General features: G+C 39.9%; 1 protein-coding gene and 1 non-coding gene across 5 annotated transcripts in view; both read left to right on the top strand.

Annotated features, from left to right (window-relative positions):
* Positions 1-18,545, top strand: part of SWT1 (SWT1 RNA endoribonuclease homolog) — a 66,309-nt gene that overhangs the window by 583 nt on the left and 47,181 nt on the right. For 2 of the 4 annotated variants that reach the window (XR_004973422.1, XM_036344627.1), the window contains exons 2-9: positions 3,203-3,286; positions 4,859-4,939; positions 7,018-7,076; positions 12,158-12,899; positions 14,229-14,288; positions 15,675-15,804; positions 16,567-16,668; positions 16,994-17,182. Coding sequence is in view for 3 of the 4 variants with exons in the window: in XM_036344627.1 (XP_036200520.1) it covers positions 3,203-3,286; positions 4,859-4,939; positions 7,018-7,076; positions 12,158-12,899; positions 14,229-14,288; positions 15,675-15,804; positions 16,567-16,668; positions 16,994-17,182 (1,447 nt within the window). In the remaining variant the exon portion in view is untranslated. Of the gene's footprint in view, positions 1-1,758; positions 1,771-3,202; positions 3,287-3,544; positions 3,599-4,858; positions 4,940-7,017; positions 7,077-12,157; positions 12,900-14,228; positions 14,289-15,674; positions 15,805-16,566; positions 16,669-16,993; positions 17,183-18,545 lie in introns of those variants that run through there. The other 2 variants (XM_036344628.1, XM_036344629.1) reach the window with 2 other exon arrangements.
* On the top strand, positions 3,465-3,656 carry LOC118673855. Its single transcript, XR_004973517.1, has one exon. It is a non-coding gene; the product is annotated as a U2 spliceosomal RNA (small nuclear RNA).

Genomic DNA, 18,545 nt, shown 5'->3' with positions numbered 1-18,545 from the left:
GCGTCCGGTGACTAGGGCCACCCGCCCCCTCCCCCCTCACGCTGGTATCTAGGCTTTTAATAACCAGAACTCTGAGTGTGTTGAGCTTCGGGCAGTTGATGGGTGCCATGCGGGTTCCCTGGGGCACATCCCAGTGAGCCCCCTCCCCCACTTGGTACTTGTCTTCCTTGGACTCGGGGCCTGCAGGAGCCTGAGCCGCCCGCACTGAGCCCGCGGGGCAGGCACGGGGGGAAAAACAAGTTTTTCGGCCCTTCTGTCCAGGACGGGCTCGAGCGTTCCAGGCCACAGGAGAGGGCAGCTGCTTTGAGTCTCAGGTGCAAGACAATTAAAAAAAAACAAAAAACGGGGTAAGGACACATTAAAACTTACGAGGTGTGGCTCACTCTATTTGTCCATTATCCAAGAATCGTTGCAAGACTGGAGGGCGAGTGGAAAGCTTGATTCGGTGTGCCCGGCTACTCCAAATCATGATTCCAGTGGTTGGTTCTCAACCTTCTGGCCCTTTCAATACAGTTCCTCATGTTGTGACCCAACCATAAAAGTATTTTCGTTGCTACTTCATCACTGTCATGTTGCTCTTGTTATGAATCGTAATGTAAATATCTGATATGCAGGATGGTCTTAGGCGACCCCTGTGAAAGGGTCGTTCGACCGCCAAAGGGGTCGCGACCCACAGGTTGAGAACCGCTGGCACTCTAATCATTTCATACCAGCTGGAAAACAGAAGATGACAAGGGTTAGGTTTTAGCGCGTACATTCTATGGGAGCTTTAGCAAGATTTGTTTTTCTTTAATTCTTTATTGTTTAAAGTATTACATATGTTTCCTTTTTCCCCCATTGACCTCTCCCCGGCCACCTCCACCTCCCACATGCCCTTACCCCCCTTGTGCCTGTGTCCATTGGTTATGCTTATATGCATGCATACAAAAAAAAAAAAAAAAGAATTTGTAAGCACGGTTGCTGATCTTGAGACATCCTAAAAAGGAATCTTCCGAGTTTGAAGAATTATATTAAGTGAGTGTATTACTAATCTCGTGCTGCCTAAATTATCCCAAAGTTTAGTGGCTTAAAATGATAAACATTTTTTTTACACCTCGGTTTCAGTAGGTCAGAAATTCACAGGTGGCTTTTAGGGTGTCTAGCTCCGGGGTTTGTCATGAGGATGTGAAGATACCTGGCAGGGATGTTGCCATGTAAAGGCTTGATTCGGGCTTCAGGATCAGCTCCCAAGGTGGCTCACTCACATTCCTGGCACTTGGTGGTTTTTTGGGAAGAGGTGGGCATCTCCATGGACTCCTTGAATGTGCTCATGACCTGGTGGCTGGCTTTCCCTAGAATGAACAGTTCAGGACAGAGAAAGGCAGAAGCCACAATGTCTTAGGTGACCTAGCCACATACTGCCATTTAGCAATATCTTACTGGAAACACAGATCAGCCCTATTTATTATGTGAGAGGAGACCATTCTGGAGGCTGACTAGCACAGGAGGTCTTCTCTCATTTAGTTTATATTTTGATTTTTACAAAATCAATGTGAATTTCACATTTTATCCATATATATAAAAGGCTAATATGCAAAGTGTCCCCTCAGGAGTTCCACTGGGAGACTGGGAGTTTGATCACTGGCTATGACATGTGCTGACCACCAGGGGGGCGGCGTGGAATGAAGGAAGGCCCCGATTGACCCTGATCGCTGGCCAGGCCTAGGGACCCTATCTTTGCACGAATTTTGTGCACTGGGCCTCTAGTATAAGTATAAAGCACTTGTCATGGTAAATATACAGGTGTTTTTCCTTTAATAGTTCACTATCTGCAGTGTTGTTTTTCAATTTGTCTTTAGGATAAGAGGTTTAAATTTTAGCATTATTTTGTTGTTATTGTTTTAAATATATTTCGATTGCTTTCAGAGAGGAAGGGAGAGGGAGAAATAGAAACATCAATGATGAGAGAATCATTGGTCGTCTGCCTCCCATTGGGGATCAAACCTGGGCAGGTGCCCTGATCAGGAATCAAACTGTGACCTCCTGATTCATAGGTCAACGCTCAACCACTGAGCTACACCAACCAGGCTTTCCTCTTCATATTCATCAAAGCATTCTAAAAGTTTGCTTTTATAATCGATCATTCTTTCGTAGAACTTCACTTACTGTGATCATGACGGACCAGAAGTAATTGCAGTTGCTTGATTTCTAGCCTTTCGGTCTGTCGTCTCAGTATGTGTTACTACCGGCAATAAATGCTCCTTTGGGCTTTGATCCTAGCCCCCTTTTATATTTTCCTGTCCCAACAGTCCTGGTGATGTTCCCAGTTTGGGGCCTCTATGTTCCAGCACAGGATGCTTTCGGTATACGATAAGTGTTTATGATCACAAGGAATGACTGTATTTGTCTTAATGCTTTTGGGGGGGATGGGGCAGAGGTTCAGAAACGAACAGTATTGACTTGATTTGGAGCAGGGCTGGAAAGGTGGGACTGGTAAGGGAAAGTGACAGAGCCTGAAATGGGCCAGAGTTGGTAGTGGCTCAGAATTAGAGTAAATATTCTAAGGAAGAAAACAATCACGTGTTCTCTCCCTCAGCAAGCATTTCTGAGCACCTCCTACGCTTTTAATACTGCATACTCTTCAGGGAGCTCAGGGTAGTAGGAAGACAACCATGTAAGCCAGTATTCATTTAGGCCCTGCTCTGCTCTACTTGGTGCAAGGCATTTTAATATCCATTGTTTCATTTAAGTCCCTCAAAACCCTCTGGGATAGGTTATCTCTGTTTTACATATAATGAAACTGGGACTCAGAAAGTGTGTGTGATTTGCCTGAAGTCTCACTCAGTGAGTGACAGTGGGTGTGTCAGGAAAATGAAGACTTAGGACTAATTGGTTTTGAGGTGTAGGTGGGACAAAATCCAGTAGTCCTGCAGGCAGTAGAAAATGATGATCAGATGCTCGAGAGAGAAGTCAGGGCTACGGGCATAGTTTGGAGAGCCATTCCTAAAGTGAGATAGATGAAGTTGAAGGAGAGGATAGATCATTATGAGGGAGAATCCTCATAATGGAACAGTGAGAGAATCCTATTATCTTAAGAAAGGTTAGCAAATGGAAATAATTTTGTAAAACTCCAGTCTTTAAATAACTGAAAGAGAATAATTTCTAATGTATTTTTTGTGGTGGTGTTAAAATACACATAATGTGTTTTTAATGTTTATTTTAGCTTTTCAAAATGTCCAAAGAAACTTGTGAAAAAGGAGAGACGTCTCAGAGAAAAGATACCACCTCATTACCCAACTTTGATGAAGTAAGAATTCTTTTATTTACTAACCCAAGGACACCCTTTTAACAGTTTATTTTTGTGTAATGTAAGGCATACTCCTCCATTTTAAAATGACATATGTAACTCTATCGTTCTGCCCTTCTGGCCCAGAAGTCATTTGCTTTTCCCATTCTCAACTTTTGTTATTTTATTTATCCCTCACATCGCTTCTTGGCCTTTTGGCTAAGATCAAGTGTAGTATCTTCTTATCAGTTTAATATTTATCCCTCACAACTCCATCAGGGAGGTACTGCTATTGTCCTAGTTACATAAATGAAGAAACTGAAGCTTAGAGAGGTAAGTAATTTGCCTTGGCATTCCTGACTTCAATTCTGAGCGTCCTCAAAATCCTCCTTTTCATAGAAATAACTCTCCGTTAGACCATTTTCCACATCTTCCTTCTGCATTTACTCAGCATTGAGGTTATTTTTCCCATTGACTTTTAAAGAGAGTGGAAGGAAGGGAGGAAGGGAAGAGAAAGAGGGCTGGGGATTGAACCTGCAACCCAGGTACGTGCCCTTGACCGGGAATCAAACCCGAGACCCTTCAGTGCTGTGAGACACTTCAACCACTTCGCAACACTGGCCAGGGCCAACAATTCCTAAATTGATCTCCTGGCTTCTACCTTTGCTTCCTTGTGTTCTCAACACATCAGCCAGAGTTATCCTATTAAAATGGAAGTCAGAGCATATCACCCCTTTACTCAGTACTTTCTAGTGGTTTTCCACCTCATCCAGAGTGAAAACTAAAGTCCTTGCTGGGCCAACCAAGTGACCTACTCGTCCCATCTCTTCCCCCTTTCATTCCAAACCCTTTGTTTCCTCCACCCCATAGCTTCCTTGCTGTGTTCCAGCAAGCCGGCATTCCTGCCTCAGGGCTTTGCCCCTGCTGCTCGTCCCTGTGAACTGAAAACACTTACCCTACATAATCACATGGTTTGTTCCATCCCTTCTTTAGGCCTTTACTCTTCAAAATTGCAGCTCCCTCAGCCCCCGCCTCCCAATATTTCCCGATTCTTTTCTCTGCTTCCTCCCTCATCCTCCATAGCATAGTGTGACACACTGAATACGTTATTTGTAAACTCCTGCTCTAGATTTTAACCTCCAGGAGGGCAGGGACTTTTATAGTTTTTTCATTACTCTGTCCCCACTGTCTACGTCTTTTGCATATGGTAGGTACTCACAATATATTTGTCTTGGATCTGTTGAATCAGTACCCAGGGACAAAGAACTGGATATATGGGTTTTATTTATAGAAGACTGGTTCCACCATGGCTGAGACACCTCCCAGTGCCCTTACCTGCGCCGTCAGATGGCCTTCTGCTGTAACACTTGTATCCTACCTCATCGCTAGTTTTAGAGCACCTAGCTCTCCTGTTTCTGGTTGAGTCTCCCTTCTAGTTGGGTTACCCTTCCTCTTAACTATTTGTGTGCCTTTGAACATTGTTCTCCTCTGAAATTTATTATTAATGTAGAAAGAATGTTGATTTGTAATAGTGATGAAATAATGCGCTTTATTTTGTGCTTTTCTTTCCTTTTTTCCAAATGCCATTCTTAGGATAAGAAAGAAAAAACCTCAACAAGTTCCACTAGCTCATCTTGCTCTGTAAGATCAATTTCATCAGAGAAGAGAAAACTGGTGAGTGTTTAAATACTATAAATAACTCGGAAAATTATTTATATTAAAGTTTGAATGTACACTTAGGCTTATAATATAAATTCACCCCTATTTTTTCATTATTTTTTTTTTTTTTTTTTTTTTTTGCTGTGTGTTTATACTTACTTTTTGATAGCCAATGGAAAGAAAACCAGGTTGATTTTTTTTTCTTCCTTCTACTCACCAAAAACCATTTATCAAGTTCCTTATTTCTTTGTGCTGATAGATCCTATCGTTTGGGATTAGACTACATGGATATAAATTTAGACATTTTTTAAGTCTTTTCCCATATATGGTTGTATTTATCTTTACAATTTCCTTTTGAAGTAGCCAAGGCAAGTAGCCAAGTTCTCAATGTCCTTGGTAGGTTCTGGGACTTTAAATGAAACAATTTATAATGAAATCAATTGATACAAATGAAGCTAATTGATACAAATACAGTTAAGTTCCTACAGCATCTCATCAATGTTATAACAAAGCAATGAAGGAAACAATGTTATTCGAGGACCTGTTGTGCCCAGTGACAAAGCCAAGTTCAAAGTTCTTTCCATCCTCACACAAATAATTGGAAGTAGTGATAGCAGACGAAACATGTGAAGCTGGTGCATGGGTGATTGGTGAAGTGTACTTACTTCATTCAAGTTGAAGTTAGGTTTATGTCAAGATAGCAACAGAGTTGTGGGTAATACGAGAAATTAGTGAAAGTTCCATGAATGCAGAATTGTGTTTTTAAGAAATTGTTTTCATATAATGAAACTGCTATTTCAACTTACTGTTACTATATTAACCTTTTTAAAACACTGATTTCATCATATTTTGTCTGTGTTAAAAACCTTCACTCATTTTTTAGTTTGTCTTTCAGGATGCTCTTAAATTTGATCACACCCTAACTCTTCATTTTCCTTTTTTCTTCTGCCTCAAAACTTCTGCTTCTAGCTAGGCTGGTTAATTTTGTCCCTACTGAATTTGTTCTAATCGTCTTTAGCTTTTTAGAATGCCTAGTACTCCTAACCAAGAATGCCTTTTTCTTTTGCTCATTAATCTTTATTCAATGCATATTCAATCTTTAGCATATATTTTGCCCACTTTTGTTCCAGGTATGTTCTAACTTTTGGTGGTTGATGTTTTAAAAATATACATATATATATTTTATTGATTTTTCACAGAGAGGAAGGGAGAGGGATAGAGAGTTAGAAACATTGATGAGAGAGAAACAGCTGCCTCCTGCACACCTCCTAGTGGGGATGTGCCTGCAACCAAGGTACATGCCCTTGACCAGAATCAAACCTGGGACCTTTCAGTCTGCAGGCCGACGCTCTATCCACTGAGCCAGGTCGGTCAGGGCAGTGGTTGATGTTTTAAACACTTTACAACTTATTGTCTCCTTTTCTGCTTTGATGCTTAATTGTTTCCTTACATTAGGCTATTTGTACTTCTCTTCTACTTCTCTTTATTGTTTTACTATATAAACCAGGGGTCCTCAAACTTTTTAAACAGGGGGCCAGTTCACTGTCCCTCAGACAGTTGGAGGGCCGGACTTTAGTTTAAAAAAAAACTATGAACAAATTCCTATGCACACTGCACAGATCTTATTTTGAAGTAAAACAAAACGGGAACAAATACAATATTTGTGTTTGCATGTGGCCTGCGGGCCGTAGTTTGAGGACCCCTGATATAAGCTCTTTCGGAAAGGGACTATATTCTGTTTCTCTCTTATTTTTCTTGTGTCAAGCCCTGTTTCATCAAAGTACATAGACAGGGTGGCAGAAGAGAGAGTCGACTGATCTGGTTTCAAGTCATGGCTCTGCTGCTGCCCTGCCCTGTGACATTGCAGAAGATAATTTGCTCTCTTTGAGCCTTGCCTACTTTATCTGTAAAATGGGGATGATAAAGATGTCCATTTCACAAGTTTATTGGAAGGATTAATTAAACTATTGTGTCAACCAATTCACTACCACATAGTCATGGGAAAAAATTGTCTCCCAGTCTCTTTCCCCTGTAACTGTAGTGCCACTGCACACCTTATATTTCTTTAATGATAGATTTTTTTTCTCCTCCAGAAATCAGATTGTATAGACGTTGTGAACTGTAATGTAAAAAGAAGACATGAACTGAAAAGGTAACTTCCCCCCTCCTTACTCTTTTGGTCTAGAATTGTGAGACTAAATATTTAGACTTGAAAAATCCTTTACTTACTTTGATTAGTACTGTTTTTTTGTTTTGTTTTTTTAAAATATATTTTATTGATTTTTTACAGAGAGGAAGGGAGAGGGATAGAGAGTTAGAAACATCAATGAGAGAAAAACATCAATCAGCTGCCTCCTGCACACTCCCCACTGGGGATGTGCCCGCAGCCAAGGTACATGCCCTTGACGGAATCGAACCTGGGACCCTTGAGTCCGCAGGCCGACGCTCTATCCACTGAGCCAAACCAATTAGGGCTGATTAGTACTGTTTTGAATGCAAATATTTCTAGGTGCATCACAGATAATGACTTTTTGAGTTTTGTTAATATAAGTTCAAGGAAAAGTGGAGTGAAATAAAAAGTCTATCAGAATTCTACACTATATAAAAGACATTTTCAAATAGAATGTAGATTAGAATGTAGATTTTGATCTCAAGTGATTTGATTTTTCACACCTTTATAAGATACACTAGAGGCCCGGTGCACAAAAATTTGTGCACTCGGGGGGGAGGGGGGGCCCTCAGCACGGCCTGTGCCCTCTCGCAGTCTGGGACCCCTTGGGAGATAACGACCTGCTGGCTTAGCCTGCTCCCGGGTGGCAGAGCGCAGGCCTAATCCCTAGGTGCAGCCCCTGGTTGGGCTCAGAGCAGGGCTGATTGGGGAGTTGGGGCGCCGCCCCCTGTCATGCACAGAGCAGGGCGGATTGGGAGGTTGCGATGCCACCCTCAGTCACTCTCAGGATAGGGCCTATTGGGGGATTGGGGCACCCCCCTGTCACACTCAAGGCAGGGTCGATGGGGAGGTTGCGGCGCCACCCTCTGTCATGCACAGAGCGGGGCCAATCAGGAGGTTGGGGCGCTGCCCCCTGTCATGCACAGAGCAGGGCCCATCAGGGGGTTGGGGAGCTCCCCCCGTCACGCACAGAGCAGGGTCGATCAGGGGGTTGGGGAGCTCCCCCCTGTCACTCACAGAGTAGGGCCGATAGGGGAGTTGGGGCACCGCCCCCTGTCATACACAGAGCAGGGCAGATCAGGGGGTTGGGGCACCGCCACTGTCACACTCAGGGCAGGGCAGATGGGGAGGTTATGGCTCTACCCCATCACACACAGAGCAGGGCCCGTTGGGGGGGGGGGGTTGGGGTGCCACCCTCTATCACCCACAGAGCAGGGCCAATCAGGGGGTTGGGGCGCCGCCACTGTCACACTAAGGGCAGGGCCGATGGGGAGGTATGGCTCTACCCCATCACACACAGAGCAGGGCCCGTGGGGGGGAGGGGGTTGGGGCGCCACCCTCTATCACCCACAGAGCAGGGCCGATCAGGGGGTTGGGGCGCCGCCACTCTCACACTCGGGGCAGGGCTGATGGGGAGGTTATGGCTCTAACCCGTCACACACAGAGCAGGGCCCGTGGGGTGGGGGGGTTGGGGCACTGCACCCTGTCACACACAGAGCTGCAGGGCAATCATGGGGTTGGGGATCTCTCCCCTATCAGGCACAGAGCAGGGCTGATCAGGGGGTTGGGGCGCCTTCCCCTGTCACGAACAGAGCAGGGCAGATAGGGAGGTTGTGGCCCCGCCCCCTGTCACACACAGAGCCACAGAGCAATCAGGGGGTTTGGGCGCTGCCCCCTGTCATGCTGATCCCGGTGCTGGGAGGCATATTACCCTTTTACTATATAGAATAGAGGCCTGGTGCATGGGTGGGGCTGGCTGGTTTGCCCTGAAGGGTGTCCTGGATCAGGGTGGGGGTCCCCACTGGGCTGCCTGGCCAGCCTGGGTGAGGGGATGATGGCTGTTTGCAGCTGGTCACACACCCTTCAGGGTGGTGGTCCCCACAGGGGTGCCTGGCCAGTCTGGGTGAGAGGCTGAGGGCTGTTTTCAGGCTGGGACTGAAGCTCCCAACTGCTCCTTTTTTTCTTTCTTATTCTGTCTGGGCCACCTTTAGCTCTGAGGCTCCAGCTCTTAGGCCTCTGCTGCTGAAAGCAGGTATCTGGTTTGTTTCGGTTCTATAATCGAAACTCTGTATCAACTCCAGCTCTGAGATCCCAGCTGGCTGAAAGCTGGTTTCTGAGGTTTTGTTTAGCTTCTATATTCGTTACAATGTTTCTTAAACTGCCCGCTCAGAGGCCTGCAGCGGCAGGCGAGGATCGTTGGTTTCCTCCGTCACTGAAGCAAGCAAGCCTCATGTTCAGTTTAAGCTGCCTGGCTGCCGGCCGCCATCTTGGCTGGCAGTTAATTTGCATATCACCCTGATTAGCCAATGGGAAGGGTAGCGGTCGTACGCCAATTACCATGTTTCTCTTTTATTAGATAGCATACCTTCATTACGTAGAGTAATAGAAGTTAGGAGGCTGATTAATAAAATTTGGATAATTATCTTTTTAAAAAATACTTTTATTGATTTCAGAGAGGAAGGGAGAGGGAGAGAGAGAGAAAAGCATCAATGATGAGAGAGAATCATTGATTGGCTGCCTCCCACACGCCCCCCATTGGGGATTGAGCCCACAACCCAGGCATGTGCCCTTGACTAGAATCAAACCGGGACCCTTCAGTCCACAGACTGATGCTCTATCCACTGAGCCAAACCAGCTAGGGCTGGATAATTATCCTATCCAATAAAAGAGTAGTTTGCAAATTGACCATCACTCCAACACATAAGATGGCCTCCCCCATGTGGACACAAGATGGCCAGCAGGGGAGGGCAGGTGGGGGGGACCAGGTCTGCAGGGGAGGGCAGTTAGGGGTGACCAGGCCAGCAGGGCAGGGAGGTTGGGGGTGACCAGGCCTGCAGGGGAGGGCAGTTAGGGAGCAATCAGGCCAACAGGGGAGGGCAGTTAGGGGCGACCAGGCTGGCAAAGGAGGGCAGATAGGGGTGACTGGGCCAACAGGGGAGGGCAGTTGGGGGTAACCAGGCCTGCAGGGGAGGACAGTTAGGGGCGACCAAGCCGGCAGGGGAGGGAAGTTAGGGGCAATTGGGCTGGCAGGGGAGCAGTTAGGCGTTGATCAGCTGGCAGGGGAGTGATTCTGGGGTGATCAGGCTGGCAGGAAAAGCAGTTAGGGGCAATCAGGCAGGCAGGCAAGCAGTTGGGAGTCAGCAGTCCTGGATTGTGAGAGGGATGTCCGACTGCCCGTTTAGGCCCGATCCCGGTGGGATCGGGCCTAAACGGGCAGTCGGACATCCCTCAAGGGTTCCCAGATTGGAGAGGGTGCAGGCTGGGCTGAGGGACACCCCCTCTTCCCCCCCTCCCCCGCACAAATTTCGTGCACTGGGCCTCTAGTTACCTTTTGCTTAAGTTAAGGGCACGTTTTCTAGCCTTTGGTTATCCCATAGACTTGTCCACATAGTCTTTGTGAGGAAGAAGAAAAACATTTTAAGAATAGAATATAAAATTTTTAAAGAATGCATTGAAGTTCTGCCCCAACTGGTTTTGCTCAGTGGATAGAGCATCGGCCTGCAAACTGAAGGGTCCCAGGTTCCATTCTGGTCAAGGGCATGTACCTCGGTTGCAGGCTTCTCCCTGTCCTGGGTCCTGCTCAGGGTGCATGCAAGCGGCAACCAATTGATGTGTTTCTCTCACATCAATGTTTCTCTCTGTCTTTCCCTCTTTCTTCCACTCTCTCTAAAAATCAATGGAAAAATATCCTTGGATGAGGATTTAAAAAAATCTAAATTTATACAAAAAATCCATGATGAACAAAATTTTAATTTAATAAAGGCAAGTCCCACAGCATATCAGAACCTGAAACAAAAAATATGCACCTAATTAAAATAAAAAAGAATTCAGTGAAGTTGAACTCGGCTTCAACATTTACTCAAAATCTGTTATTTAGTTAGCTTCAGCCCTTGCAATGCTGAATAGTTGAATGCCTCCTTAAAAATATCTGTGCATTTATCACATATTTGATAGACTGACATGTTTCTTAGTCATTTCTAAAATTTTAACATTTATCTTGTACTTGATGCTTTGCTATTATAAGTAATCCTGAATTGAATCTCTTTTTTTAGTTTATTACTTTTTTTTACCATGATAATTTCTAAAATGAAAATTACTGAGAAATCAAAGAATATGAACATTTTTAGAATCTTTAATTATATTTTCAAATTCCTTTTTGGAACTGTAATCATTTTGTATTTTTACCAGCAATATATGAGAGAGGATCCATTTTTCAACTCCTTGCTAATATATGTTATTTTAAAATCTTTGCTAATTTGATAAAAGAAAATGGTATGTTCTAATTAGCATGTCTGTGATTGCTAGGAAGTCAGATTTATTTTCCCAAATGTTTATTAGCCTTTCCCTTTTTCTCTTTCATTCTTGTTCTGTTTATGGGCTATTCTAGAGTCTTAATATTTTTTGTTGAGCTTTTTATCTTCTAAGGCTAATAAGCTGCCATATACACACACACACACACACACACACACATACATATATACATATATCTACATATGTACATATAGATATACAAATATTGATACACATGTGTATCTGTATATGTATATATATTACATCAAATTCCATTTTCCAGTCCTTTAAGTTTTATTAATTTTTAATATGCTAAAATGTGAAAGTAAATAGTCATTTACATTTATTATTTTCCCTTGTGATTTTTCCCCATGGCTTTTAAGTTTAGGAAGTTCTCTACTAAAAAATCAGACTAAAAAAAATAAATTAGATAAATATTTTTCCCCTGTGGTTTTTAAGGGTTTGATCTGAAGTATAGCAATTATGATAATAATTATTTTGCGCTTAAATGTTTAATCTATTTGGAATTTATGTTCTTAGGTTATTTTATAAAGATTTAAATTTGTTGTGTTGTTCTCCAAATAGCAAACCAATTATTCCAATACCAGTTGTTGAGTAATCCTTTTTATTTAATTCCTAATGTAGTAATTTCTACTTTTTATGAAGTATGTGTCAGGCTAGTTCTGTTATTTCCTAACTAAAATGATACAGTTTAAATTATGTATAATCGTGTACAATTGTAATGTAACCTAGGTTTCTGTGCTGCTTTACAGACTGAATGTAGACACTGACACTCTAAGAAAGAGACCAAAAATCAATTCGTCATCCCAAGAACCTATTAAACTTCAAGAAGCATCATATTCAAATGATAATCAAATTATTTCACAAAGTCCTTCTTCAAATGGAACTAAAAAAGATATAAGTAATTGTGTAGATTTTAAAGATAAAGACATTAAATTGATAAATGTTAGGAGTAACCTTGACCATGGAGTTATAAACCTTAGCATTCCTAAAATTGCCAAAGATGTGAAACCTAAAGCTGAAGGCCAGGCAAATGAAAAACTACGGCCTCATTTACTTGCTCACAGGCAGAAGATGAAAGATCTCAAGAAAGAAAGGCACAATAAATACAGAGACAGTTTTGAAAGGTGTGTTTTGGAAAAGTGCAAGAGAATCCAATTTTCTCAGGATTATAATTCCAACAAGATATTTAAGGAACCCCAAGATCCTAGAAGAAGGAAGGTCAGTTTCAAAATCCCAGTAAAATCCCACGATACCCACCAGAAGCCTGTAGAAGAAAATATTTTCCTCTTAGAGTCCAGCAAGTCGACAACTAAGCAGAAGAAAAAAGGATGCCTCGAAAACTTTCAGGTTTCATTAAATTTGATGAAGCAAAAAAGTAAACATTTGTTTTCAGATTTCACTTGTAAGCAGGCTGTTTGTGAGTGGAAAGGAAAATGTCATCTTGAGCATCAAGAAAGTAATGATTCAAGTTCTAGTGAACACCAGACCCAGGTAAAGTACTACAGAATAGAGAATGTAGGTTTTAGCAAATAGTAATATTCTTCCCATTACTACTAATGATCATAGAGGACTGGTTCAAGTTTAGTCAGGAAGATATGTGCTGGTTCCTGTATTTGACCCCTTTAATTCCACGTCTTTAGGAAGATATCCTGGCAAATATCAAAGATCCATAATAGAAGGGAATGCGTAAAAATGTAGAAACACGCAATTACAGATAGTCCTTTAAAAAAAGCACTATTACCCTTTACGTTTTGGCTCATTGGATAGAGCACCAGCCTGCGGACCAAAGTTTCCCAGGTTCGATTCTGGCCAAGGGCATATGCCCAGGTTGCGGGCTTGATCCCCCCAGTAACTGGTGTGCAGGAGGCAGCCAGTCAATGATTCCCTTTAATCATTGATGTTTCTATCTCCCTTCCTCTCTGAAATCAGTAAATAATAATAATAAAAAGCACTATGGCCCTGGCCGAATGGCTCAGTTAGTTGGAGTGTCGTACTGTACACCAAAAGGTTGGGGGTTCGATTCCCAGTCAGCACATACCAAGGTTTGGGTTCGATCCCCAGTTGGGTGCATTCAGGAGGCAACCAATCGATGTTTCTCTCTTTATATATCCCCCTTCCTCTCTCTAAACTCAATTAAAAAAACATATCCTCTGGTGAGGATTAAGAAAAAACAAAAACTCTGTGGCAGTCTCTTTTACTCTTCTTGAACCCCAGGTACTATAGAACACCCAGAAAGATAAATATTAAGTTGTAGAGGAGACATTTTTGCATGATTACTTTCTAGTTATTGGAATTAAAGTTCTTTATAAACTGTTCCTTTGATTTCAGCTTTATCTGACTTAAAGTCATTTAGACATAGAAGCAGTAAGTAAACATTGTTCTTATCTTGAAAATACTGTCTTCAGCATGTGGTTGACAGTAGAGAATCATCTTAGTATTATGTTGTTTTGTTTTCCTCACAAATTTTTCAGTACATAATAATTTTCCTAAAATAATGATTGTTCTTTACAAGGAAATAATTGTATTTTCTGGAAGTAGTAATCCTGGTATGCTTTCCTAAGAGAAAATACTCCTTTTGTTGCCTAGATTTTATAGTCCTTTGATACAGACCTTTCACAGATTGCACTCTATCTCCAGCTTTACAAATTAATGTTCTAGAAATTATGGTTTATATACTACTTTTATAAACTTAGTACTTAAAAGTCTAAGGTAGAAGCTCATCATGGTTATCTGACCCCAATGTCAATGTTGCCAAGGTTAGACAATCCCACTGTAGGCATAAGCTTCATTCTAAACTAATAAAATTACTTTTCATTTCAGAGTTTTGAAGCACAATGTTCTTCAGTGTCATATGAAAGTATTCCAGATACAGATCAAGAGGTTAATAATATACTTACCTACTTCTAATGTTTTTAATGAAATTAAGTCAAACAGTTTCTATTTTAATAAAAAATAATGATTTTATATGAAGTATATACGGGTAATATGAAAATAACACCAATATCTGTCCTAAATCAGTATGTAAGTTCTTATGAAGTCATGAATAACTTTTTGGAAAAGTGTTTACATTTTCTTAATCACCTTTTTGCTTTTGTTTCTAATCAACTTGAATCTGTTTTTGAATAAAGAGCATAGAGCCCATTGCCCACAAGTTACATAAATTTTGATTTAATTATATCAGGCTTTTGCATGCTTTATGCCTAGACTTGCCAAAATGCAGTTGGATGCTAACATTTTTTTTACCATTTTTAAAAAATCTGAAATAAGATGAAAATGTTATTCAGTGAAAGCAAGAGTACAGTCATATTTATTATTTTTACCTCCTGCATCATTTTCCCAGCTAGAATCTCCTGATTGAACGTCATAGAATTATTGCATATTTTGTGTTCCCTAGTCCTGAATTGAAATTAGATTTATAGAACAATTTATTTTCCTATTTTTAAGAAGACTTTAAAACCCATATTGATTGTGATGGATTTTTATTTATGACAGTCAGTTGTATTTTTCTGTCTTGTGGGCAAGTAACCCTTGATTTTCCCCTTTGCTCTAAAGCTATATTTAGATTTTCGTTTTTCTTAGAAATCTCAAGCAGAGCACTCATCATCTAGATATAAATACATTTGTCTTCTAAAATACTTATAGTAAGAATGGGGATGAGAATAACTTAATGTGAGGGTCTACTATGTACTAGGCCAGGGGTGGGCAAACTTTTTGACTTGAGGGCCACAATGGGTTCTTAAACTGGCCCGGAGGGCCGGAACAAAAACATGGATGGAGTGTTTATGTGAACTAATATAAATTCAAAGTAAACATCATTACATAAAAGGATACGGTCTTTTTTCTCAATAGTTTTATTCATTTTAAACGGGCCGGATCCGGCCTGGCCTGCGGGCCGTAGTTTGCCCACGGCTGTACTAGACTCTGTGGGAGGAACTTCGTAGCATTTTATTTAATCCTCCCAAAAATAGTAAAAAGAAATAGATATTTAACATTCCTATTTTGTAGATGAACAAACTGGGACCCAAGGTGGTTAAATACTTTGCTTGCCTAAGGTTACCGCAATATTAAGAGAAGAGCTTTTTTAAAAACCCTGTATATGTTTATAAGTCTGTATTCTTTTACCATGCTACATCCATATTTTTGTCAATGTTTTTCTTCCCATAAACCATCTCATCTTAAGTGAATTAATTAAGAATTCATTGCTTTCTAATTAATCTGCAGAGTAAATAATTGAAAATATTTTACTGCGGGTCTTTTACAATTTAGATGCAGATAGTAGAAGAGCTTCATGCTGCACGTGTGGGGAAAACTGTGGATTTGCCTGTGGTCCCTCCTCCTGGAGAGTTATCGAGCATGGAGATTGACTTGGTAGAAGATGCTGTGCATTCCTCTGCTGGTATATCCGATATCCATATGATGACCATATTTATAGTCTCCTGTGCTTTCTTAAGAATGAATATGCCGACATTCAATTTTGATAATATTTGGATGAAAAATGTTAAAATGTGCTCATTTGAAATTATAAAGAACGGTGTATTTCTTTTAGCTACAGGAATAGGTCTAATATTTGTCTTATCATCATTTGTTTTTATATTTCTCACATTATTAGGCAGATATATCTTCTGTTTCTCCTTTTGCCAAGGGGCACTAATCAAAGTCAAGTTGTTTTTTATTTCTGCTATTAATCATAACTTTTAACAACTAAGTAAAAACACTGATCAGAAATAATGCAGATTGCTTGAAGTTATTATATGCCTGGATTTCTTATTTATATAGTAAAGTTTTGATCATTCTTACTAGTGGGAGAAGATAATGATAGATATTATTCAAAATCTATTAGTATTCTATTTTGAATTGTATATAAAAATAGTAATGATATATCACATTAACATTGAATTTTTCAATTTATTGTTTTCATGTATATTAACCTGATTCTCTCACAATGGCCCTATAAATTTATCCATAAGCAATTCATAATATTCTACTGGTAGACTTAATTATTACTGTTCTCTTAAAAATTGGAATAAATATATTTTTGATTTTGTTGTCTGAAGGACTGCTTCTCTTAATGCTATCAAAGTTCTATGATATCAAAATTTTAGTTTTTAAAGAAGTCTATTTTAAGTGTCATGAAATCCTAACTTGTCTTTTTCTCTAGCAAGTACTGCTTCAGACAAACATCTTCTAATTGTTATTGATACAAATATTCTGATGAATCATCTCAAATTTGTTAGAATTTTGAAGACAACAGAAATCCCAGGTATTTATGAAACATATTTACTGATTCTGACTTTATTTGAGTTGATATTTTATGTTAACAGTAATATGGGTAATTCTCCTTCCCCTAGCACATTTCCTTTTGGATATACTATTAAGCATATATTATGCATAATCAGTTTAAGTTTAAAAAAAAAAAAGAGGTCCTTCGAAGGTTACCTAGCTATGGACTCTTCTTTAATTTCCAATAGTATTTACTTTTGTAACATTCTTTTGACACAACTGTTTTTTATTTCCATTTTTCATATATGTGTGATTTAGTAACTAAATATTTCTTGACTTCTAAGACATCTTTTTTATTTTTTTAGGCTTTGACAGGCTTGTGTTAATAATTCCCTGGGTAGTTGTACAAGAGCTAGATCGTATGAAGGCAGGAAAACTACTGAAATATGCCCAGCACAAAGCTATACCTGCAGTTCGTTTCATCAATGACAGTCTCAAAAGTCAAGATAGAAAACTATGGGGTCAATCAATACAACTTGCATCTCAAAAACTTTGTAGGTATTGTTCTCTCGTGTACTTCCTGATTAAGATTTGTTGGGCTTGATTCATTACTGGAGGGAAATGGTGCAAAACTTATAAAAAATTTATAACCATTGCCATGTAAAATGGCAGGACATAGTGATGGGTTGGGGTATTCTATTAGGCTTGGTTTGGGGATCTTTGATTTTTAATTTTATGCTTCTCCTAGACCTTCTTAGGTTATGTCTATATTTCACAGATAGTGACGTATGGTTCTGTGTGCATAGTTGTATATAATATACTACTTTGGATTCTTTTTTAAAAAATACTATTATTGCCTTGGCCGAGTAACTCACTTGATTAGAGTGTTGTCCCGATAATGCCACGATTGTGGGTTTGATCCCCGGTTAGGGCACATACAATAATCAACCAATGAATGCACAGCATAAATAAGTGGAACAACAAAAATTGATGTTTCTCTCTAAAATCAATTAAAAAATAAAATTTAAAGTTAAAAATATAATAAGAACAATATCATTATAGAGTGATCAGAGCTATAAGTGATCTAAGTTGCTAATCCATCACTACATGCAGTTAATACAGTGCAGAGGCAGGCATTGTCTCCTCTAGTTTGTCAGAATCTGTAATAGGGAGGTGTCTTTATAATAAAGATCTGTAGGTTTTCTCTTGAGTTTAATTCATTTTTAAATCATTCTAGCCTTAGAGCCTTTATGTTGTATAGAACTTTTTTTTGCGGGCGGAGAGGAATGTGTATGTAAAGAACACTGTCTGTCGCCTCTGCAGAGTTTATACATCCATTTACAAGATTTATTTAATTCTTAAAAATTTGTTTCTTCCCAATTCAGAATTATTTATATATTAAGATTTACATTATTATAAATATCATGGACTTATATTGTCTACATACCCGTATTTACCACAAGATATGAAAGAATTCATTCTAATATAAATATAATTATGGTATTAATGCTGAGAGGGCTTTTGGCACAGCTGTTTAGTCTTAGATGTTTGAAGAAAAGGGGCCTCCACCATTTATTTATTCATTCCATTTATAAATATTTATTAGTATATTCCAACTACAATACTTATGTACTTTAAATAGGAACTTCATGTGATTTGTTTAAGAGCCTTCAAAGGAAAATCTCAAGTAAGTATCACTTATTAGAGTTAAAAAAATATTAAAATGTTTGAGTACATTAAATTGAACACCTTAGATGGTCTTTTTCTTCTTTTTATTATGCAAAATTTCAAATGCAGAAATAGAGAAAATAATATAATGAATCCCTTTGTACTTATCACTCATTTTCAGTAATTATCAGCATTTGCCATTCTTGTTTATTCTCTCACTTCCTTTTTCTCTTCTCCCCTAATTCCTGG

The sequence above is a fragment of the Myotis myotis genome, unplaced genomic scaffold, assembly GCF_014108235.1.
Source record: "Myotis myotis isolate mMyoMyo1 unplaced genomic scaffold, mMyoMyo1.p scaffold_m19_p_18, whole genome shotgun sequence".
Classification (NCBI taxonomy): Eukaryota; Metazoa; Chordata; class Mammalia; order Chiroptera; family Vespertilionidae; genus Myotis; species Myotis myotis.
This window is presented reverse-complemented; position numbering and strand designations above follow the sequence as displayed.